At 53.3% G+C, this 18,275-nt stretch overlaps 1 protein-coding gene across 7 annotated transcripts in view; it reads left to right on the top strand.

Moving 5' to 3' along the window:
• Positions 1-18,275, top strand: part of HIP1 (huntingtin interacting protein 1) — a 134,065-nt gene that overhangs the window by 82,969 nt on the left and 32,821 nt on the right. For 3 of the 7 annotated variants that reach the window (XM_081297374.1, XM_081297376.1, XM_081297380.1), the window contains 6 exons: positions 3,609-3,672; positions 7,615-7,757; positions 7,958-8,014; positions 12,759-12,839; positions 17,039-17,115; positions 17,629-17,690. In XM_081297374.1, the coding sequence (XP_081153500.1) occupies positions 3,609-3,672; positions 7,615-7,757; positions 7,958-8,014; positions 12,759-12,839; positions 17,039-17,115; positions 17,629-17,690 (484 nt within the window). Of the gene's footprint in view, positions 1-445; positions 621-3,608; positions 3,673-7,614; positions 7,758-7,957; positions 8,015-12,758; positions 12,840-17,038; positions 17,116-17,628; positions 17,691-18,275 lie in introns of those variants that run through there. The other 4 variants (XM_081297375.1, XM_081297377.1, XM_081297379.1 and 1 more) reach the window with 3 other exon arrangements.

Raw genomic sequence — 18,275 nt, 5'->3', positions numbered from 1 at the left:
CTCAAGGTCCCCCCCTCCCAAGGACACCATGGCAGTTAGCCAATGGCAGTCGAATTTCGGCAAGGGGACCAACCAGATTCAAACGGAGGCTCCCTCCTGCTCTCTGCCCTTCTCTTCCTTCCTTCCTCTTGCTTTCCCTCTTTCCTTCTGCCCTCAGGGCTGCACCCCCACCCATGGTGCCACCCCCACCGGGGCACTTCCTCCCTATCCGCCCTTCCATGAGCTGGGCTGGCCTTGGCAGCCCAAGGGCTGGGCTCTTGCCCAGAGCTGTGTGTGTGACCGGACAGGGCCCAGCTGGCCAGTCCAGGCCCCACTTCCCTCAGAAGTGAAGCCCCAAGGACACCCATTGGCCACAGCCTGGCAGGGCCACCAGGCTGGGGAGGGGCAGGAGGGAGGCCGAGGCTGCGAGGGGAGGAGAGGGCCGCCCTTCCTGCAGTGCCTGCTGGTAATTGGCTCTCTGAGGCCAGCCTGCGACACCGGGGCCAGCAGGCAGGAAGTGGTGCACAATGCTGCTCTTTGAGGGGAGACTCGGCTGGTCTTAGGTCCTGTGTGACTCCAGGGAAATCTGGAGAACAGCCTGTTCCCAGAGGATGTTCTCTAGCCCAGAGCCCCCTCCAGAGGTGAGCCGCTGAGCCCCACTGCCCACCCTGCACCCAGGAGCCCTGCCCCCACTGCCCTGGCCTGCAGGTAGGCCCCACCTCAGGCCAAGTGACGTCTTGCAGAGTCTGGGGCTGACAGGGACGGGAAGGACTTTGTCCTGTGTGGCCGTGAGTCACCACGCACCTGGTCTGCAGGAAGCTGAGCCACAGTGCATCCGGACCCTCTGCCCTGCGGGCAGCAGTGGGCCTGTAGAGAGGGACAAAGCCATGTCCCCTTTGTCCTGAATTCTGGTGGGAAGGAAAGGCAACATGCGTGTTGGCTACATTAAGAGAAACTGAACTTCTTTTTAAGAAAAGAAGAAAGAAAAATAGGTGATTGGCCCCAGTAGCTTGGAAAGTTCTAGAAAATGGTAAAATGTGGTCTTTGGTCTGAGACTGGGGCAGGATTTAGAATATTGATAGTTGGGGTCATGTGACATAGGAAGGATAGAGAGGTGGCGTCCCAGGCTCAAAGTGTTATTAAAGCAACAGAGCTGGGCCCCCAGGAACCTCTGCCTGGTGACCTCGAGGTAGCTGACATCCGAGGGTCCTGGAGGGCCTCAGGTTGACCGCAAGGGCTCAGAAAGCTGAGCTTGGCCCTGCCTGGTGCCTCGGAGCCCTGAGCAGCCTGGCCACGGAAGCTGGGCCCCAGGCCTCTGTCCACAAGAAGGCCTCTGCCTTCGGGCCTTGCTGCAAGAGGAGGGCCGGGCACGTACCTTGGAGCTTTGGTTTAGTTGGCCCTAACCTAGACCAGGCCCCGTGGTGCAGTGGGCAAACATCCCACACTCTCCCTGGTTAGAGCACTGCAGAAGTAACTCCTGCTTCAGGAGGAGGGAGGGGTATCTGTATCAGGTCCCCTGCTCGAGAACCTTCTGTGGGTCCCCTCCCCAGGGCCTTGTGCATGTGAGGCAGGCACTCTGCCAACTGAGCCACATCCCCAGCCCCCACATCCCACTACTTCTTGCCCTGGTATCCAGGACCCTCCATCATCTGATGGGCCTTTACTGTCTAACCATGGGAAGGGACCTAGAAGTCACCTAATCCAACTTGAGCCGGTTAAGTCTTTTTCACAGTCACCAGGAGTGGTGATTTACTGAGAAAGTGGTACAGTGTCAGCCAGGGGCAGTGATACATGCCTGTGATCCCAGGGACTCAGAAGGCTGAGGCTGGAGGATGGCAAGTTTGAGGCCAGCCTCAGCAACTTAGCGAGATCCTGTTGAAAAAGTAAAAAGGGCTGGGGATGTGGTTCAGTAGTTTGGTCCCTCTGGATTCAATCCCCAGGACCAAAAAAAAAAACAAACAGAAAATGATACAGAGTCTGGACTCTCCTTCAGAATAATCCAAGGACGGACGGGTCAGTGGCTGGTGGTATAGAATGGGGGAGGGGCGGCCTGCCAACTACAGCTGCAGGGCCAAAGCCAGCCACCACCTGGTTTTGAAAACAAAGCCTTATTGGGTGCAGCCTTGATCACTTGTTTATGTATGTGTTTCTCAGTGGCAGCCTTGAGACTGATGGGGACCATGTGGCCCGCAAAGCCTAGAATATTTATTAACTAGTGCTTCCCAGAAAATGTCTGCTGACCCTGGCCCTTGGGAAGCCAGTGTGACCACATTTTTGTAAGGCTTGGTGTCAGGGCCCTAAGGCTGGTCTCTGTGTGTGTGTGTGTGTGTGTGTGTGTGTGTGTCTCCAGGCTTTTCCATAATGGGAGCTTACGACAGCACCTAAACCCTGGCACCCCAGTTCTCATAAGCCACCCTTGGAGACGGAAGCCTTGCTCCCTACGGGCACACGGAGGAGTGTTGACTGAGTAGCTGACCGTGGGGAGACTGGAAATGCACCGTCTCGGTGTTTCCACTCACGGGCTGGGTCACTCTGGCCACCAGCACTGTGGAATGGCATCTCCAAAAATGAGCAACAGGTGTGCCGGGCACTCGGGGAGAGATCCAGAAAATAGTTTCCCCGTAGAAAAGAGAGATGTGGGAAAGTCTACAAGTGACCATCCCATGTTTGAAGCCTGCGGATGACAGCTTGGTGTGTTGTCTATGGCTTAGGGGGAAATGACGTCCACGGAGGGAATGGAACAAAATTTTTTAAAAAGGAAAGATTCCTACAAAAGAAAAGTGCATCCGAGACATGATTCCTTTGAATGTGTTTGTGTCAGTGATATAGCGATGGATTTGTCTTCTGCAAAATGGAAAGAGACCAGACCTGGTGTGGTGGTTCGGGCCTGTAATCCAAGCAGCTCGGGAGGCTGAGGCAGGAGGATCACAAGTTCAAAGCCAGCCTCAGCCACAGCAAGGCATTAAGCAACTCAGTGAGACCCTGTCTCTAAATAAAATACAAAATAGGGCTGGGGGTGAGGCTCAGTGGTAGTGTATCCCTGAGTTCAATCCCTGGTGCCCCCCAAATGAAAACGACTGGAAAGCGGTATTTCTCATGTCCTCTGGACGGAATTAAGGAAAGAGAAGGGAATCTGCCGGGGACTTAAAAAATGCCCAAGAGAGGAAGGTGGGAGACCACAGTGGCCTGCCAGGGAAGTCCCTGTGGGAGGTCAGAGGGACTAGAGGTGACGGAGGGGCAGCAGGATGGGTTTGGGCCACGGTTACCACCCGCCGGGCAGCAGCGCCCCTCCCTCCTGCTCCCTGAGGAATAATGTTTCCCTGGGGATGAAAAGCCTCTCTTTGTGCCGGCTTTAATTGCCACCTCCGTGTGCCAAGTGAGTGAGTGGCAGGCGGGCGCAGCAGCTGGGCACAGCCAATGCCAGGCAGCTAAGTCTGCTCCCTTAGGACAGCCAGGCCAGCTGGTCTGGGAGCACTGCCCACCTTTGCCCCCAGTGTCCACCAAGGAGCCAGTGGCGTTTGGGCAGGGGGTCAGCGGGCAGGGAGGCCATGGGGGGGCAGGAGGGTCTCAGCCCCCCTCAGAGGCTTATTCATTTCATCCGCCTTTCCCCTCCCCCTCTTGTTTTGCAGACTGTCAGCATCAATAAGGCCATTAACACACAGGAAGTGGCTGTGAAGGAAAAACATGCCAGAAATATCCTTTTGGATGTTGCTCCAGGCCGACCCTGGCGGGGTCAAATGGTGGGGACTGAGGTCAGGAGCAACCAGGTTGGAGCAGCTCCCAGGGAGAGTTGGCTTCAGGGACCACGAGCCATCTGGGTGGACTGAGGCCTCCCAGGGCCACCAAGTCAATGGACAGTGGCTTTCCTTTGAGAGGTCTCCTGCAGCTCAGAAGGATTGTCACCTGTTGGCAAAGCCCTCCAGGGTCGCCACTTGGCCCAGAGGGCCACACTGACCCCCTTTGGGGACACCACAGTCATTTCCCCTTTTCTGATCTTGAAACCAAAAAGAAAAAAATATCTCAGCTGCAGTTCAGCCGAGGCAGAGGCTCAGCACGGGAGTGAGAGCCATCCTTGTGAACAGGTGCAACAGATGCTGGACAAAAGCAGGAGTTCAGAGTGGACCAGGGAACTGGTAACTCAAATGCCCCTCTCCAAGGTCCCCACCCCAAGCCCGCCGACGTGGCTCTATGGCTTGGTAGACAGTTGCAGGCCGACTTTAGCTAATGGATCCCTTGATCCATCCTGAAAGGGTAGAGTTTGGGAGCTTAATCCCTGAAGGCTGAAGGCGAGAGCCCCCCCCCCCCCCCTCCGTGGGCTAAGCCTTGGCAATGTGTCCCAGGGCAGGGCAGGTGGAGTTCAGGCCTCGGTTGGCCGTGGGAATCCCAGGTGCCTGGGCTCCTCTGGGTTGCTGTGCCCCAGCCCCTCAGGCCCAAGGGCCTGTCCTGAGGTCAGGACAGGCCTCAGGGCCTGGGGAGGCCTTGCAGGTTCATGGCCAGGGGGGCCCAGCACCGCTCAGTGAGCTTTATTGGTTGAAGTTAGGGCGGGGCTGGAGTGGGGAGCCCCCACCCACTGGGTGCCTCTAGCCCGGTCCTGCGTGAGCCCAGCCAGCTCTTGCCCATTTTCCCCAGAAGTTTTACTGAACAGGGTGGTTCTGCCCACCCCGAGGCGGGCTGATCCCTGGAAGGATGAGTTTTGCAGTTTGCTCACAAGGCAGCTGAGTGTGGAGCAGGGAGAACAGGTCTCGAATCCACCCCTGGGGACAGGGTCGTGCAGGGTGACTGGGGGTCAGAAGGGAAGTGAGGGTGATCTGCACACGGTAGTCAGTCATCAGGGCTCTGGTCGGAGGCACATTCAGAAAATGGTGGTGTTGTGCTCTATGGGTGGAGTCTTAGGCCCTCTGAGTCAGAAGGTCGCTCATGGACACTCTCATAGGCCCAGGTGAAGGGATTGGTGGCTTCAACCAGTTTGAGCTGGACAAGGCCACGTCCAGGTTCCTGAAAAACAACTTAGTGGTTAACCCTGGGGCCATCCCCAGAACTGTCCCCAGAGGTATAACCTACAGCAAAACCCCTGGAGCCCAGTACTTATCAGTTGGGTGGCTCCTAGAATCTCAGTGAAAGCCAGTCGCTCTAGCAGTTGACGCTGGAGGGTCTGTTGGCTTTCCCCTCTGTTTGGAAAGGCCCAGGCCCCTTCTTTACTGTGCCATGCTTGATTCTCTCACCAGGATTAAAAAATGTACCAAGGAAGGCCCTCGTTTTAAGTGGCCAGTTGATTCTCTCAGGGCATACTCTGTCCCCACCCCTGCCTGCAGAGAACCTGTGACCAGCCTGACATAGGGCAGGGTGTCATCATCAGGGTCTCTTCTGGGGGCCCGGGCTCTGCAGAGGGAGGCCAGGCCTGCTGCAGCAGGGCCACTCCATGCACATCACAGCAGGCTACCTGGGGTGGGGCAGGCGGCCTCTGGAAGAGACTCCAACTCCCCTCTGGAGCTCCCCGGCCCACTTTGAGACCCAGTTAAACTAAAGAGCTGGCCAAAGATTCCAGAAGATGAGAGTCCAGTGCTGTCATTCTGTGAATCTCTGATTGACGCTTTCTTAATGGTGGATAAATGTGGGAACCACCCATTCCCCTCAGCAGGGGTATGGGGGCTTGGTGGAGGAGATGGAGACACATGTGTCTTTTATCAGCTGTCCTGGGTGCCACCTGAGTCAGCCTCAGGAATTGTGACCTCAGAAATGCTGTGCAGACAGTCATTTATCTTGGAAGCTCAATGGGGAGCAAGTCGGTCCCCCTTCCGGGGTCCACTCGTGATGAGCCTGGACTGAGTCTTAGATTTTCTTTCTGTACCTGACTCAATCACGGGCATAAAAAATGCCTATAAAACAAGAACAACAAAAGATTCTCCTGGCTTCTTTCAAAGTCGGGTGCCCACTGGCCCGCTACCTGCTCTGGCTTCTGTTAGGCAGACTACACTCAGGTACTGTGACCACCACCCGCTGTGCCAGAGGAGGGAGCCACCGGCTCTCCTTGTTGCTTCCTTCTCCTCTGAACAGAATCCCAAAGTCTCTATTCATAAACTATTTCAAAGACCACACCAGCATCGAAAACTGCTCTCTGCTCCAGACCTGAAAGTACAGGAAGCCCACCCCCCTTGAGATGAAAATTTCATCCAGGACTGGGACACAACGGCACCTTCTAGCTCAGAAGCTCAGTGACCTGCGTTCTGCATGAGTCATTGAGCCTGTGACCTGGGCACAGTGCCCTGCCCTAAGTAGCACTGCATTTTTTACCCAAGCCTGGATAAAGAGGGCCCACGTTCAGGGTCAAGAGCTGAACTTGGTTGAGGTGCTGGCCAGGAGAGCCGGTGGTGGCAGTTGGGCTCTGAGGGAATTCCTGAAGAGCTTGCGTGGTACGGCATGTGCATTCAAAAAATAAAGTTCATTCCTGCTTAATAAGTGGCTCGTGAATTGTGCCCAGCCAAACTGCGGCATTTGGTGGCCTGTATGGGGAAACAGCCCAATGAGCATTTCTGTAACTGGGGTGACTGGGCTAACTGTGATTGGTTAGGCTTCCCACCGCTTGATTGCACTCTCCTGCTTCTGTAACCTGGCTTGCTTGCATTGGCTAGACCCCCGAACATCCCTTTTGCAGTTTTCAGGCTTATAAGGAGTGCCCTTGCAATTGTTCAGGGCTGATCAGGGGAACAGCTTTATGTTCTGGCCACCAGTGCGCTTCAATAAAGGCTTGATTTGATTATTAAAAAAAAAAAAAAAGAGCTGAACTTAAGGTCAGTGGTGCCCAGTTCCTGGGTCTGTGATGCCACCCTGAACGTCACAGAAGACACGGGAAAGTCCTCTCCTGCCTCTGAAAGGGCCTGCTAATGACAGATCTGCAACACACACTGAAAACCACCCAAGGCCAGGCCAGGTCGGTCTCCAGACCGTGGCAGGCAGCCTGCAGGCAATAGGTGCATTTGGAATTGGGTTCAGGGAGGAGCCACCCCAGGACTCCACATGCAGGAGTTTCAAGGTGTCCCAGGACCAGGGCACCCCTGAACAGGCCAGGAGGTCTGTGGAGGAGGTGGGGTGCCAGAGGCACTTGGAGTTTTAAGGAAGGGCATTTTAAACAAAACTTGCTCCTCCACCAGGCACGTGCACCCCTGCTGAGGAGAATGAGTGGTTTCCACATTTATCCACCATTAAGAAAGTTTTAATGCTTTTAGAGTATAATCTGTGAGGAGTTGGGACTACTTCCTAGAAGAGGACCCCAGAGAATCAGCCAATCAGGGTGTAGGGTTCCCTGCGTTAGCCACAGTTATTCCCCAAGGGCTCCACCACCCACTTGGCTTACTCAAAGAGGGCCACTAGGACCACTCATGGTCTAGGGGGTGATTGCTGCAAATTAGAAACTGACCCCTTCTCTCCAGACACATCCCTGGGGAAATTGCCTCATAAAATACCTCTTACCAGAACAAGGCATTGTATTGGCAGATGAATGTCCAGGTCTGTGGGGGCTTAGCTGAGCAGTGTCCCTCCAGGTTGGGAGGCCATGGCCTGGGCGGCTGCCTGGCCCTCCACAGTGGCCAGCAGCCTCCGAGGCAGGACTCGCGCCTTTGTTTTCCATGACCCCTTCACCATGCATCCTGGGCACCCACCACGAGAAAGGCGCTCAGACCTTCTGGTCTGTGGTCAACCGGCTGCCTCTCTCCAGCAATGCCATGCTCTGCTGGAAGTTCTGCCACGTGTTCCACAAGGTCCTCCGCGATGGACACCCGAACGTGAGTCCCTGGGGCGCAGGGGAGGCCAGGCACCCCATGGGTAAAGCGCCTGGGCCACAAGCTGGTCCACTGCCACACGGCTCCCTCCTCTCAGCCTTTGGTTACCGACGAGAGGTGGGTGGACGCCTCCCGGTGAGGCTTTATTCCCCTCCCGGGCCCAGCCTCAGCGTTCGCTCATGGCTCTTTCTTTCCCTCCACAGGTCCTGAAGGACTCTCTGAGATACAAAAGTGAATTGAGTGACATGAGCAGGATGTGGGTGAGTTTGGAGATGCATCCGGGGCCACCAGCTGCACCTGCTCCTTCTCCAGAGGCTACAGAGCAAGGACCATGGGATGGACAGATTCAGGCTCTTTCAACTTGTTTAGGATTTCTCCCTGAATGTCAGGGAGGGGGTACAAGTGTCCCCAAATAGTACCACAATGTCCACTCTCTTGCCTGGGTACCAGGAAGCTGCAGGAAAGTTCCAAAGTCTGGGAGCCTCTCTTGCCAAGGGAACTCATGTCTTGAAGCTGTCCAGGTGTTGGCATTCCTTAGCAGGGACATACCACGATTCCTACTTCTTTCCTTCTGTTGGGAATTAGCATTTTTAATTCTTAATTAATTTAATTTAATTTACTGCTAGTGCCTTTTCTTTCCTGTCTGAGTGTTCTCAATGCGTTAGCATGACTGGGGAGGTAGGTGGCAATCTCAAAATCAACTGAAAGAGTGTTTCTAGCCAGGCACGGTGGCACACACCTGTAATCCCACCTGCTCGGGAGGCAGGAGGATCTCGAGTTCAAAGCCAGCCCCAGCAAATTAGCAAAGCCCTAAGGAATTCAGTGAGACCCTGTCTCTAAATAAAATGTGAAAAGGGGCTGAGGATGTGGTTCAGTAGTTAAGAGCCCTTGAGTTCAATCCCTGGTACCAAAAAAAAAAAAAGAGTGTTTCTATACACACCCAGATCCCTCTGGATTCTGAGGATCAAGGGATATATGTGGGAGGGAGTCAGCATTTTGAAAAATCTCCCTGGTTGAGTCTGATAAACGCTTTTACACCCACCAGTTGAGAACTACTATTTTAGCTTTTTGCTCAGCCTTATCTGTATCTTTCTGCATTCACATGATGTTAGTGATTATATAGTCCAGCTTACCTATCTTAAGTGTAGGAATACAGGCTCAGAGAGGGAAGCCCGTTATCCAGAAGTCACAAGGGGAGTTACCTGAACAACCTGAGAGTGGCCGCCAGATCTCCCAAGTGCATATTGGGAAGCTCTCCCTATGGCATGTAAAGCTTAGGTCCTTATCCTTTTTGGTAGAATTTGCCTGGCATATCTTTCCCCACCCTTTACTTTCAACTTTCCAATATTTTCATTTTCTTAGACTATCCTTTGTGGGTAGCATTCAGTTGGATTTTATTTTATTTTATTGGTAATAGGGTCTCACTGTGTTGCCCAGGCTAGCCACAGAGGATTTTGGTGGTTTTGTTGTTGTTGTTGTTGTTAATTCAAGTTGGCAATCTTTGTCTTTTAACTAGACATTTGGTACATTTACATTTATTGTAATATAAGATATAATTACATTGGCATTTTCTAACTTTTTGTTGTTGATGTTTGGGGGCTTGGGGGATGGGGTTCATGTTGTGGACTGGACCCTGGGCTGTGCTCAGGCTAAGCATGCGCTTGGCCTGGGAGCTAAGTGTAGCTTAGCTTTCAGCCACTTTCTCTCCCAGCTTACTTTGTGCTTCCCTTTGTCCCATCTGTTCCTAGTCTGTTTTTCTCATTCATTGCTTTCTTAGGGATTGATTGGGGTTCTCTCATTACTAGTTGAGAGGTTAAAATTTTCCTCTACTTTTTAAATAATTTGGTATGTTCTTTAATAATTAAAAAATGCTTGTTTAGTTGATCGAGGTCTCAGTTTCATACCTGCACCTGTTTCCTGTGGAATACAAAGAACTTAAGACTATTTATTTTTTATTTAGTTATTGATGGACCTTTGTTTTATTTATATGTGGTGGTGAAAATTGAACCCAGTGCCTCCCACATGCTAGGCAAGTGCTCTGCCACTGAGCCACAACCCTTCGACCCTTATGCTATTTTAGTTCTGGTTTTTCTTTTTAAGCCCTATACCATATTGTTTTACTTTGTTTCATTTTGTAAATTCTCTGATCTTTCATTTGGGATCACTTTCTGCCTGAGTTATTTCTCTCAGAACTTTCTCTACCCGAGAGTCTGCTGGTGGCATACATTTTTGCTTTTTGAGAATGTCCTGACTCAGCGTCCTTCATGAAGATAACCTTCTTTGGGTTTGGGATTTTAGGGGGACAGTTATTTTCTCTCAGCACAGGAGGATGCTGTTCAAGCTACCCTTCCATGATTCTTGGCTTCCATTATTTTCTTGAAGTCATTTGTGAAACTCACTGTTGCTCCTTCACAGCTAATCTGTGATTTTTCTCTGGCCATTTTTAAGATCTTAGAACGTGTTTAAGGGTGAATTTATTTTGGATTCTTTGGACCTCTTTAATCTTCAGGTTAACGTCTCGATGTCGTTATAAACTTTGTCCTTGCACTGTTCTGTCCTCCTCTGCGCCTCAGTTAGAACCTGTCAGTCTCTCTCCATGTCTCTGAGCTGCTGTTTTGAATTTTTTTACCTATTTGTCTCTGCTGCATTCTGGATAATTCCATCCTCTGGATTTCAGTGCACTGTTCCCTCTTTAGCTGGGCTAATCTGTTAAACCTCTCCATAAGGTTTTCAGTTTTAGTGTGGTTTTTATTTCTTGAAATACTGTTTTTTTAATCTGCTTGGGCAAGGTGCAGTGGCGCATGCCTGTAATCCCAGCTGCTCGGGAATTGAGGCAGGAGGATTGCAAATTTGAGGCCAGACTCAGCAACTTATTGAGACCCTGTCTCAGAGTAAAAAATGAACAGGGCTGGGGATGTGGCTCAGTGTTAAGCATCCACTGGTTCAGGACCGGTTCAATCACCAGTGCTGGGAAAAACAAACAAAACCAGGAAAACTCTGCTGGGTGCCCTTTACGGTCTCCCTGGCCCAGCGTGGACCCTGTTACTTCTTAGACGTCTTAGGCATGCTCGTTTCATATCTCACTTTTCATGATTCCGTTTTCTGAAGTCCTCAGAGATCTGTTCCTGCCAAATGGCATTTTTGACATATATTTTCTGTTGGTGCTTAGTTATTTTCCACGGCGAGGTACTCATTTTCCTTGCAGTCTTATTTGTGAAAATTCTTTAAAGTCAATAACAAAGGCAGCTTCCTCCAGAGAGAGCTGGTTATTTGCTCCCACTGAGATCACTGTAAATTCAATTCTCAGCTTCAGCTTTTGTGAGTTCTGGGAAGATCCCTTGAGGAATCCAATCCCCAGTAGTGGATTTTCCTTCCCTCTGATCACAGCAAGGCTTTGTGACCAGGGTTTTCTTTACGATTCACAGAGAGGACTGCCTCAGTGTTAGTCACTGTGTGTGTGTGTGTGTGTGTGTGTGTGTGTCCAGCTACCCCCTTCCACCCCGGCTGTTTACCTTCAAAAAGAAGGTTTTAACGCTTTGCCCATATTTTCGGTGGTTTTCAATGAGAGGTCACCCTGGTACTCGGCTGCCTGGTTACCCAGCCTGGGATCCCTGAGGCCTTCTGTCATGCCCTTCCATCTCTTCCCCTGAACTAAGAGTTTCTGGAAGTTGGAACCAGCTTTACTTTCTGGTTCTTGTGCATTTTCATGTTAAAGCATCTCTGACAGAATATTTTTGCTTATTTTTCTACTTTCCAGTAATTTCCCATCTTTCCAAAATGAATAAACATTACATGAAAATTAATGAAATGTCTGGGCTGGGGCTCACAGGTAGAGCACCTGCCTGGTACGTGTGAGGCACTGGGTTCGATTCTTAGCACCACATAAAAATAAAATAAAGAGCCAACAACAACTAAAAAGAAAAAGAAAACTTTTTAAAAATTGAATTGATGAAGTGTGAAGTGTTCGTAGGAGATTAGGTCACGTAAGTGCTGCCATCTCTGTCATTGACGGTGACTTGTCACCTCCTCTGGGCCCTCCTGGCCCTTGGAGGCCCTTTCAGGTGCATTTCAGGGAAGGTCCTTTATTCTGAGCACCCTTGAAAGAAAATGTTGGAGTCAGAACTCATGTGGGGGCCACAGCTATTCAGTTTTAGTTTGCAGATAACCGGGAGTGGCCAGCATCACTCTGCTAATTCAGCTTCTTCCCAGAGCAACTTTACTGTGCTCAGAAAGACTGAAGGAAAGACATAGCCTATGGCTAGACTGCTGAGAGATTGCTAAGTGGAGACTTAAAATCCTTTCATGAAAATCCTTATCCAGAATTTACCCAAAGGAAGTCTTCACATTTTGTATTGTATGGCAAACGGGGCCAGTGGTACACATCTCTGTCCCAGCTGTTTGGGAGGCCAAGACAGGAGGATTGCTTGAGACCACCCTGGGTGATGTCACCCTGCCTCAAAAATAAATAAATAAAATGAGATCATTTTGAATTGGCTTCAACTACTTCAAACATTGAGTTTGTTCAATAAATGATAGTACATATTTATAATGTACTAGGCAGTCACTAAAAATGATCATACAGAAGAAAAATGGGGTGAAATCGCAGTATTATGTGAAAAAATAAATTGAGGCTGGGTGCAGTGGCACATACCAGTAATCCTAGCGACTCAGGAAGCTAAGACAGGAGGATTGCAAGTTGGAGGCCAGCCTCAGCAATTTAGCAAGGCCCTAAGCAATCCAGTGAGACCCTGTCTGAACACAGAAAGAATGATAGGGACTAGGCATGTGGCTCAGTGGTAGAGCATCTCTGGGTTCAATCCCCAGAGTGGAAAAAAAACCAATGTATTTGTATACATGCTTTTCTATATTTTCTAAATTTTCTGCCATAGGCGTCTGTTATTTTCATAGTCTGAGAAAGAGATTCTTTACCCTAGAAGCCCTGGCTGCAGGCTTCCCCCAGTGTGCCCGGTGCTAATCCTCTGCTCTCTTGCCTCTTCCTGGAAGGGCCACCTGAGCGAGGGCTATGGACAGCTCTGCAGCATCTACCTCAAACTGCTGAGAACCAAGATGGAGTTCCACACCAAGGTGAGTCCTGCTGGGCCCTCCTGCCCGCGTCAGGGAATGTTGTGGGCACAAGGGAGCGTGCATCCTGCCTCCATGCTATGTGAGAGAAAGGTGGTCGATAGGGCCGCCACCGTCAGGCCTTGGGGTGTGACGGGGACGAGGCACTGTGTACTCTTCCCTTTTGTTCCCGTTTTGCACAGGAGGAGGCCCATCCATCAGCTTGCTTGTGAGATGTTAGGAAGCAGTGGTCCCACATTTCGCCACTGCAGGCTCCCTACAGAACCTTCTTAGGTGCAGAGCTGTGTGCAGAGGTGCATCAGGGAAGCCAAGTCAGGTGCTCCTGAGGACCATAGGGGCCTGCGGAGGGCACCTGAAATAGGAAGCCACAGCGTGGGAGGGCGGGCCTGGGAGGCAGGTCATGGGCAGACAGGTGGTGGGAGCAGAGTGGCCACCAGGTGGGAGAGGAAGCAGCTGGGGAGCTGGAGAGGAAGGGGAACCTCCTCTGGTGCCTATCCCTGTGGTCCCCATGTGCTTGAGGGGCAGTGTCGACCCATGCGTACTGTGCCACTCTCTTAAACCTGCCTGTGCGACACCCAGTCCCCACGGCAGCGTGACAATGGGCGTGGCTATGTCCTGGGGAGATGGAGCAGGAATGTGAACTAGGCCTATTGGACACCTCGGCCATGCTGTACCCAGGGGCTGCCATGGGCCAGAACAGGTCGGGCCCTGAAGAGAGAAGGGCAATATCATGTCCCCATGTGTGCAGTCTCCCAGTTTGCTAGGGCAGGTGACCGAGGTAGAGAAGGTGTGAGCAGTAAGATTAGAGTGGAGAGCAGCAGGAGGCAGCACCAATGCATGGGGATGGGGACAGGGGACAGTGGCCGCGGGCAGTAAGCTGAGCTCTGTCTGGAGTGCTGGGTTCTCCGCTACAGCACACATCACCCCCCAGCTGTGTTGCCAGGCACAGCAGCAGCGGCTCCTTGGCTTTAGTGTTCTCTGTGGTCAGGAATCCTGGGAGGACCTGGCTGGGTGCTTCTCTGCAGTCAGTGCTGGCGAGGGCTGGCGGTAGGCACTGCAGTGGGGCTGCTGGGGCTGGCCTAACCCCGCCCTCCTGCAACAAAACTCCTTCCCCAAGACCCCAGTCTGCCACAGGCTGCATACTGAGGTGACCCAGCAGGAGAGCAGCCAGGTACTCCAGGCAGAGTGAGCCTGGAGACCCAGGGACACAAGGCCTGGAACAACTTGATATCCCTGTGAACCTGCAGCAGACCTGCGTCAGGATGAAACGTGGGCAGGACAGCACAGGACCAGGGACTAGGCAGCTGCGGAAGGCCATCCCAGCCCCTGAGGCCTCAGCACCCGCCTGGGCAGTTCCTTGGACTGCTCCACACCCAGGGGAGACCTGGCTATAAAGGGTCATCTGCACTTTGTAGGGTGTCCTTCCTGGGGCCTTGTGCAAGGTGGACTTGAAAAAAAGACCCCAGCTGTCCACGTGGCTGCCAATGAGGACCAGAATTGGGACATGGCCCCTAGAACTGACAGAGTGGCGGGGGCTGCCTGAAAATTGGGAGGGGGACGGTGAGGAAGAGCTGGGTGACATGAAGAGAGGTCAGGCTGCAGGAGGGCAGAGGGGGAAAGTCAACAAGAGCAGAACCAGGCCAGGCGCTGGGGTTGCATGCCTGTAATCTCAGCAGTTTATCAAGGCCCTATCAACTCAGCGAGACCCTGTCTCTAAATAAAATACAACAAAGGGCTGGGGATGGGTTCAATCCCTGAAGCGAAAAGAACGGCAGAACCCAGGGGGGCTCTGGACTGGGGGCTTCGTGGAGTGCAGAGGACAGGTGTCCACCTCCTGGAGTCCCCTGAGCTTCTGTCCCAGAACCGTGCCCAGTGAGACTTGCTGAACAAGAGAGTGAACCAAAGCCTAGGTGGGATCTGACCCCTTAGGAGGGGCCGGCCTAAGTGAGGAGAGGGTCTCTCCAAGTTGGTCCTAGTACACAGCATGTGAGGAGGGAACAGGGCTCCAGTCCTGATGTCCAGAGGGGGCCAGAGAGGCCAAGAGGAGAGCGAGCATGTTGGGGTGGGATGTCCCTGAGACAGAGCAGGAGGACCAGCTGGACATGAGGGCAGGAGAGGACAGCAGGGCCAGGGCCTGGATGTTGCAGCCAGAGTGAGGGAGGGTCTGCGAGGGAGGAGTCGGTAGGGGGCGGTTCTAGGTCATGGCTGGTCCTGACAGATGGGATTGGAATTGAGGTGGTCAAGGGTCATATGGCAGCGTGCAGGACTTGGCACATGGGACGGCTCTGACCCAGGTGCCAGGGACTAGGGTGAGTACCGGGGTAATCGAAAACCGAGAGCCCTTTAGCTCGGAGTAGAGCCACCTGGGGACCTGGGAGGGCTGAGCACAGAGCCCAGCCCTGGTCAGTGGGGCTGAGGAAGGCACGGTGTCCTCGTGGACGGGGGCGGTTGAAGCGGAGGAGTCCCTGAAGTTCTAGAAGAGCAGCAGGTTGGAAGACAGATATGTGGGTAGCACCGTGGGAAAGGAGAGGCGACCAGCCTGAGAGCCATGCGTGCTGGCCCCCGCCATTGAGGATGGTGGCAGTGCCCCGAGGAGCCCTGGAAGCCGAGGCCGCAGTGGGGATTTCCTGGCAGGAGACGGCATATTGTGACTGTGCCACAGAACGCAGGGGGTAGGAGCCAGAGCCAGCACTTGCGATCCAGCCCTGCTGTCCCGTCTGGCCCGGGCTTGCCCTGGCCCTTGGCAGCCCCGTCCTACAGTGGCTGCAAGCTGGGTCTTTCTGGCAGGAGGGGAAAGATGGAAAGATGGAGAGTGGAGATGTGGGGCACCCGCAAGCAAGCCGTCAAAACAGTTGATGTGCCCTTCGGGGTTGGTTGGTTGTCATGCTGGGGATGGCACCCAGGGCTTTGCGCATGCCAGGCAAATGGCCTACCACTGAGCCCCTCCCTGCCCCAAGCTCAGGGTTTTAAGGTTAAGTGGGGCTGTGTGCCTGGCACAGTCAGGTGATTGGTGGCTGAAATAGGGTCAGTTGTGAAGAAGTCCCCTGCCTGAGAGCGCCTGGACCCACAGAAACGGCAGCGCTGAGCCTTCTCCGGGGGACTCATGCTCTGGACTCTGTTCAGGTCTCTCTGAGACAAGACCCTGCACAAGCTCTGACTCTGCTCCCTGCCTGTACCTACAGCCCCGCCCACCTTGCTGGATCCCTGCCCTGTGTCCCCTGCACCCAGAGCAGCCCAGAGCTGACCTGGAGTGTATTAGTGGGGGCTTCTGCTCCTGGCCTGAGAGAATCCCGGATGAGTCCTGGTTTCCTCGGTTCTAAAACGGAAATCACTTTTCTGCCTCGCAGGCCGTCGTGAAGATTGAGGAAGTTTATCCAGACCTTGTAGGGTCTGGCAAGTGGCTAGCCCCTTGCACCTCCGCCCAGGCCTCTCCCCACCTGTCACTCCCGCCCATTCAGTCACCTGAGGCTAAGGAAACACAGAGCACTGGGCCTCACCCCAGCCTCTCGGGTTCAGTAGGGGATGGGGCTGGGACCACACTAGGAGGACCGTTGCTGAGAACTCAGGGGTGAGAGAAGGCAAAAAGGAGGGACTCCCAGCCCCGCCTCCTTCATCTCAGGTCCCCATCTTAGCAGCCTGAAGTCTTGGCTCTGGAACTTAGAAGCCCCTTGGTGAGGTGGCCCCCCATCTCTCTGGCCTGTTCCCCTTGCTCTCCAGGTCCGTCCACTCTAGACAGACCCCATGGTAGGAGAAGGATTTCTCTCAACTTTGGGGCTGCTTCTCGTAATATCTTCCTGCCGTCAAGTTTATTTTACCACTGAGGGTTTTCACAGGCGGGGAAGAGGATGCTGTACATCCCTGAATGGAGAGCAGCAGCTCCAGGAAATGGCAAGGACAGCAGGAAGCCTGGCTTGGGGTCAGAAAGGACAGGGATGAATAAATACTCCTTCCTCACAAATGGATGATTGACAGCAAGCGCTGTCATATGCTGTCTTGGGAGAGCGTGCATGGAATGTTCCAGAGCACAAATTGCGGGGAGGAGCCTCCCCTCACTCAGAAGGGTGGAGTGGGTGCTTGGTGTCTCCGAGCCTGTCAAGGTGTCTGTGTGTGGGGTCACATCCCAGGAGGGCTCCTTGATGCTGGCTCTGTTGGCCTTGGGGAGACGTCACCGCCCTCTGACTTGGTTCCCACCTCCCTCCCAGAACCCCAGGTTCCCGTGCAACCTTCAGATGAGTGACCGACAGCTGGACGAGGCTGGAGAAAGTGACGTCAACAACTTGTAAGGGGCAGTCCCCATGCCCTGGGCCCAGGAGGCGACCGCATTTGTCGTTTGTCACTTCCCGTTAGGGTCACAGAGGGCCTGATGCTAGGGGCAGAGGCTGGGGTGAGGTAAAGCCCCTGGGTGATGTCCTGATGGCCCCTTCCTCCCACGTGCCATCCAGAGCCACCGGCTGGCGCCCCTCGCGGCCTCACCCTCACCTCCCAGCCTGGCGAGGCACCCGTCCTTCCCCATGTCACTGTGGACTCTCTGTCCTTCTTCATCTTCAAATGGCCTGAATGCCCACTCAGGCGAGAGCTGAGGTTGTAGCTGGGCGTGTGCGTGTGCATTTGCGCTGGTGCTCATGTGTGTGCCTTGGGGTGGGGGCAGGAGCTGGGGGTGGGCAGGTCAAAGACTGGCCTTAGGGGCTGGGGTGTAGCTCAGCGGTGAAGCCTGTGCCCAGCACACACCAGGCCCTGGGCTCCTCCACACCCACAAAGATTGGAACCTAAGTTCTCTTTCTTCTTGGGTCAGTTTCCAGCTAACAGTGGAGATGTTTGACTACCTGGAGTGTGAACTGAACCTCTTCCAGACTGGTGAGTCTCTGCCTGCCAATGTCTTGGCTGGGCACAAGATCACGAGCCACTCACAGCTTTGTCGATTCAAACAGCAATTCTTTATTCCCGAACTCACACTGGCCTCTACACACGTTCTGGGGCAATCCCCGTTCTCCTCCGCCCAATTCACCTACTCCACTTTTTTCCAATATCCCATTTGAATCTCACAAGAACTCAATGGGAACAAGCAGCAGGAACACCCTAATCCAGGCAGCAATAATCTTCAACCTCCAATTTCCCTAAAACCCCTATTGTCTTAAACAGGGAACGCCCTAAACCCAAGGACCGGGATACTTCCTCAAACCTGATCAGCTCTAAACCCGGATCCGCCTTGGTCCTTGAGCAAGGTCACCTTACATGCAATGTCAACAGCGAAATCCATTTAACATGGGGTACGCTAGCAAGGAAATTTTGATGTGTCATTCCTACTTGGCAATGGCTCTCAGCATCTGCCCTTCCATCTGACAGGGCTCTCCTAGTGACCTGATTCCCAGCTTGGTTGTCCTCCTGGACCTGGGGCCAGCCCTTGTCTCCCTGTCACAGGTCACATGTCTCTGTGCTCTT

The sequence above is a fragment of the Spermophilus citellus genome, assembly GCF_964194105.1.
Source record: "Spermophilus citellus genome assembly, chromosome: 6".
Lineage (NCBI taxonomy): Eukaryota > Metazoa > Chordata > Mammalia > Rodentia > Sciuridae > Spermophilus > Spermophilus citellus.
The sequence above is the reverse complement of the archived record's forward strand: the minus strand, read 5'-3'. Positions and strand labels throughout refer to the sequence as shown.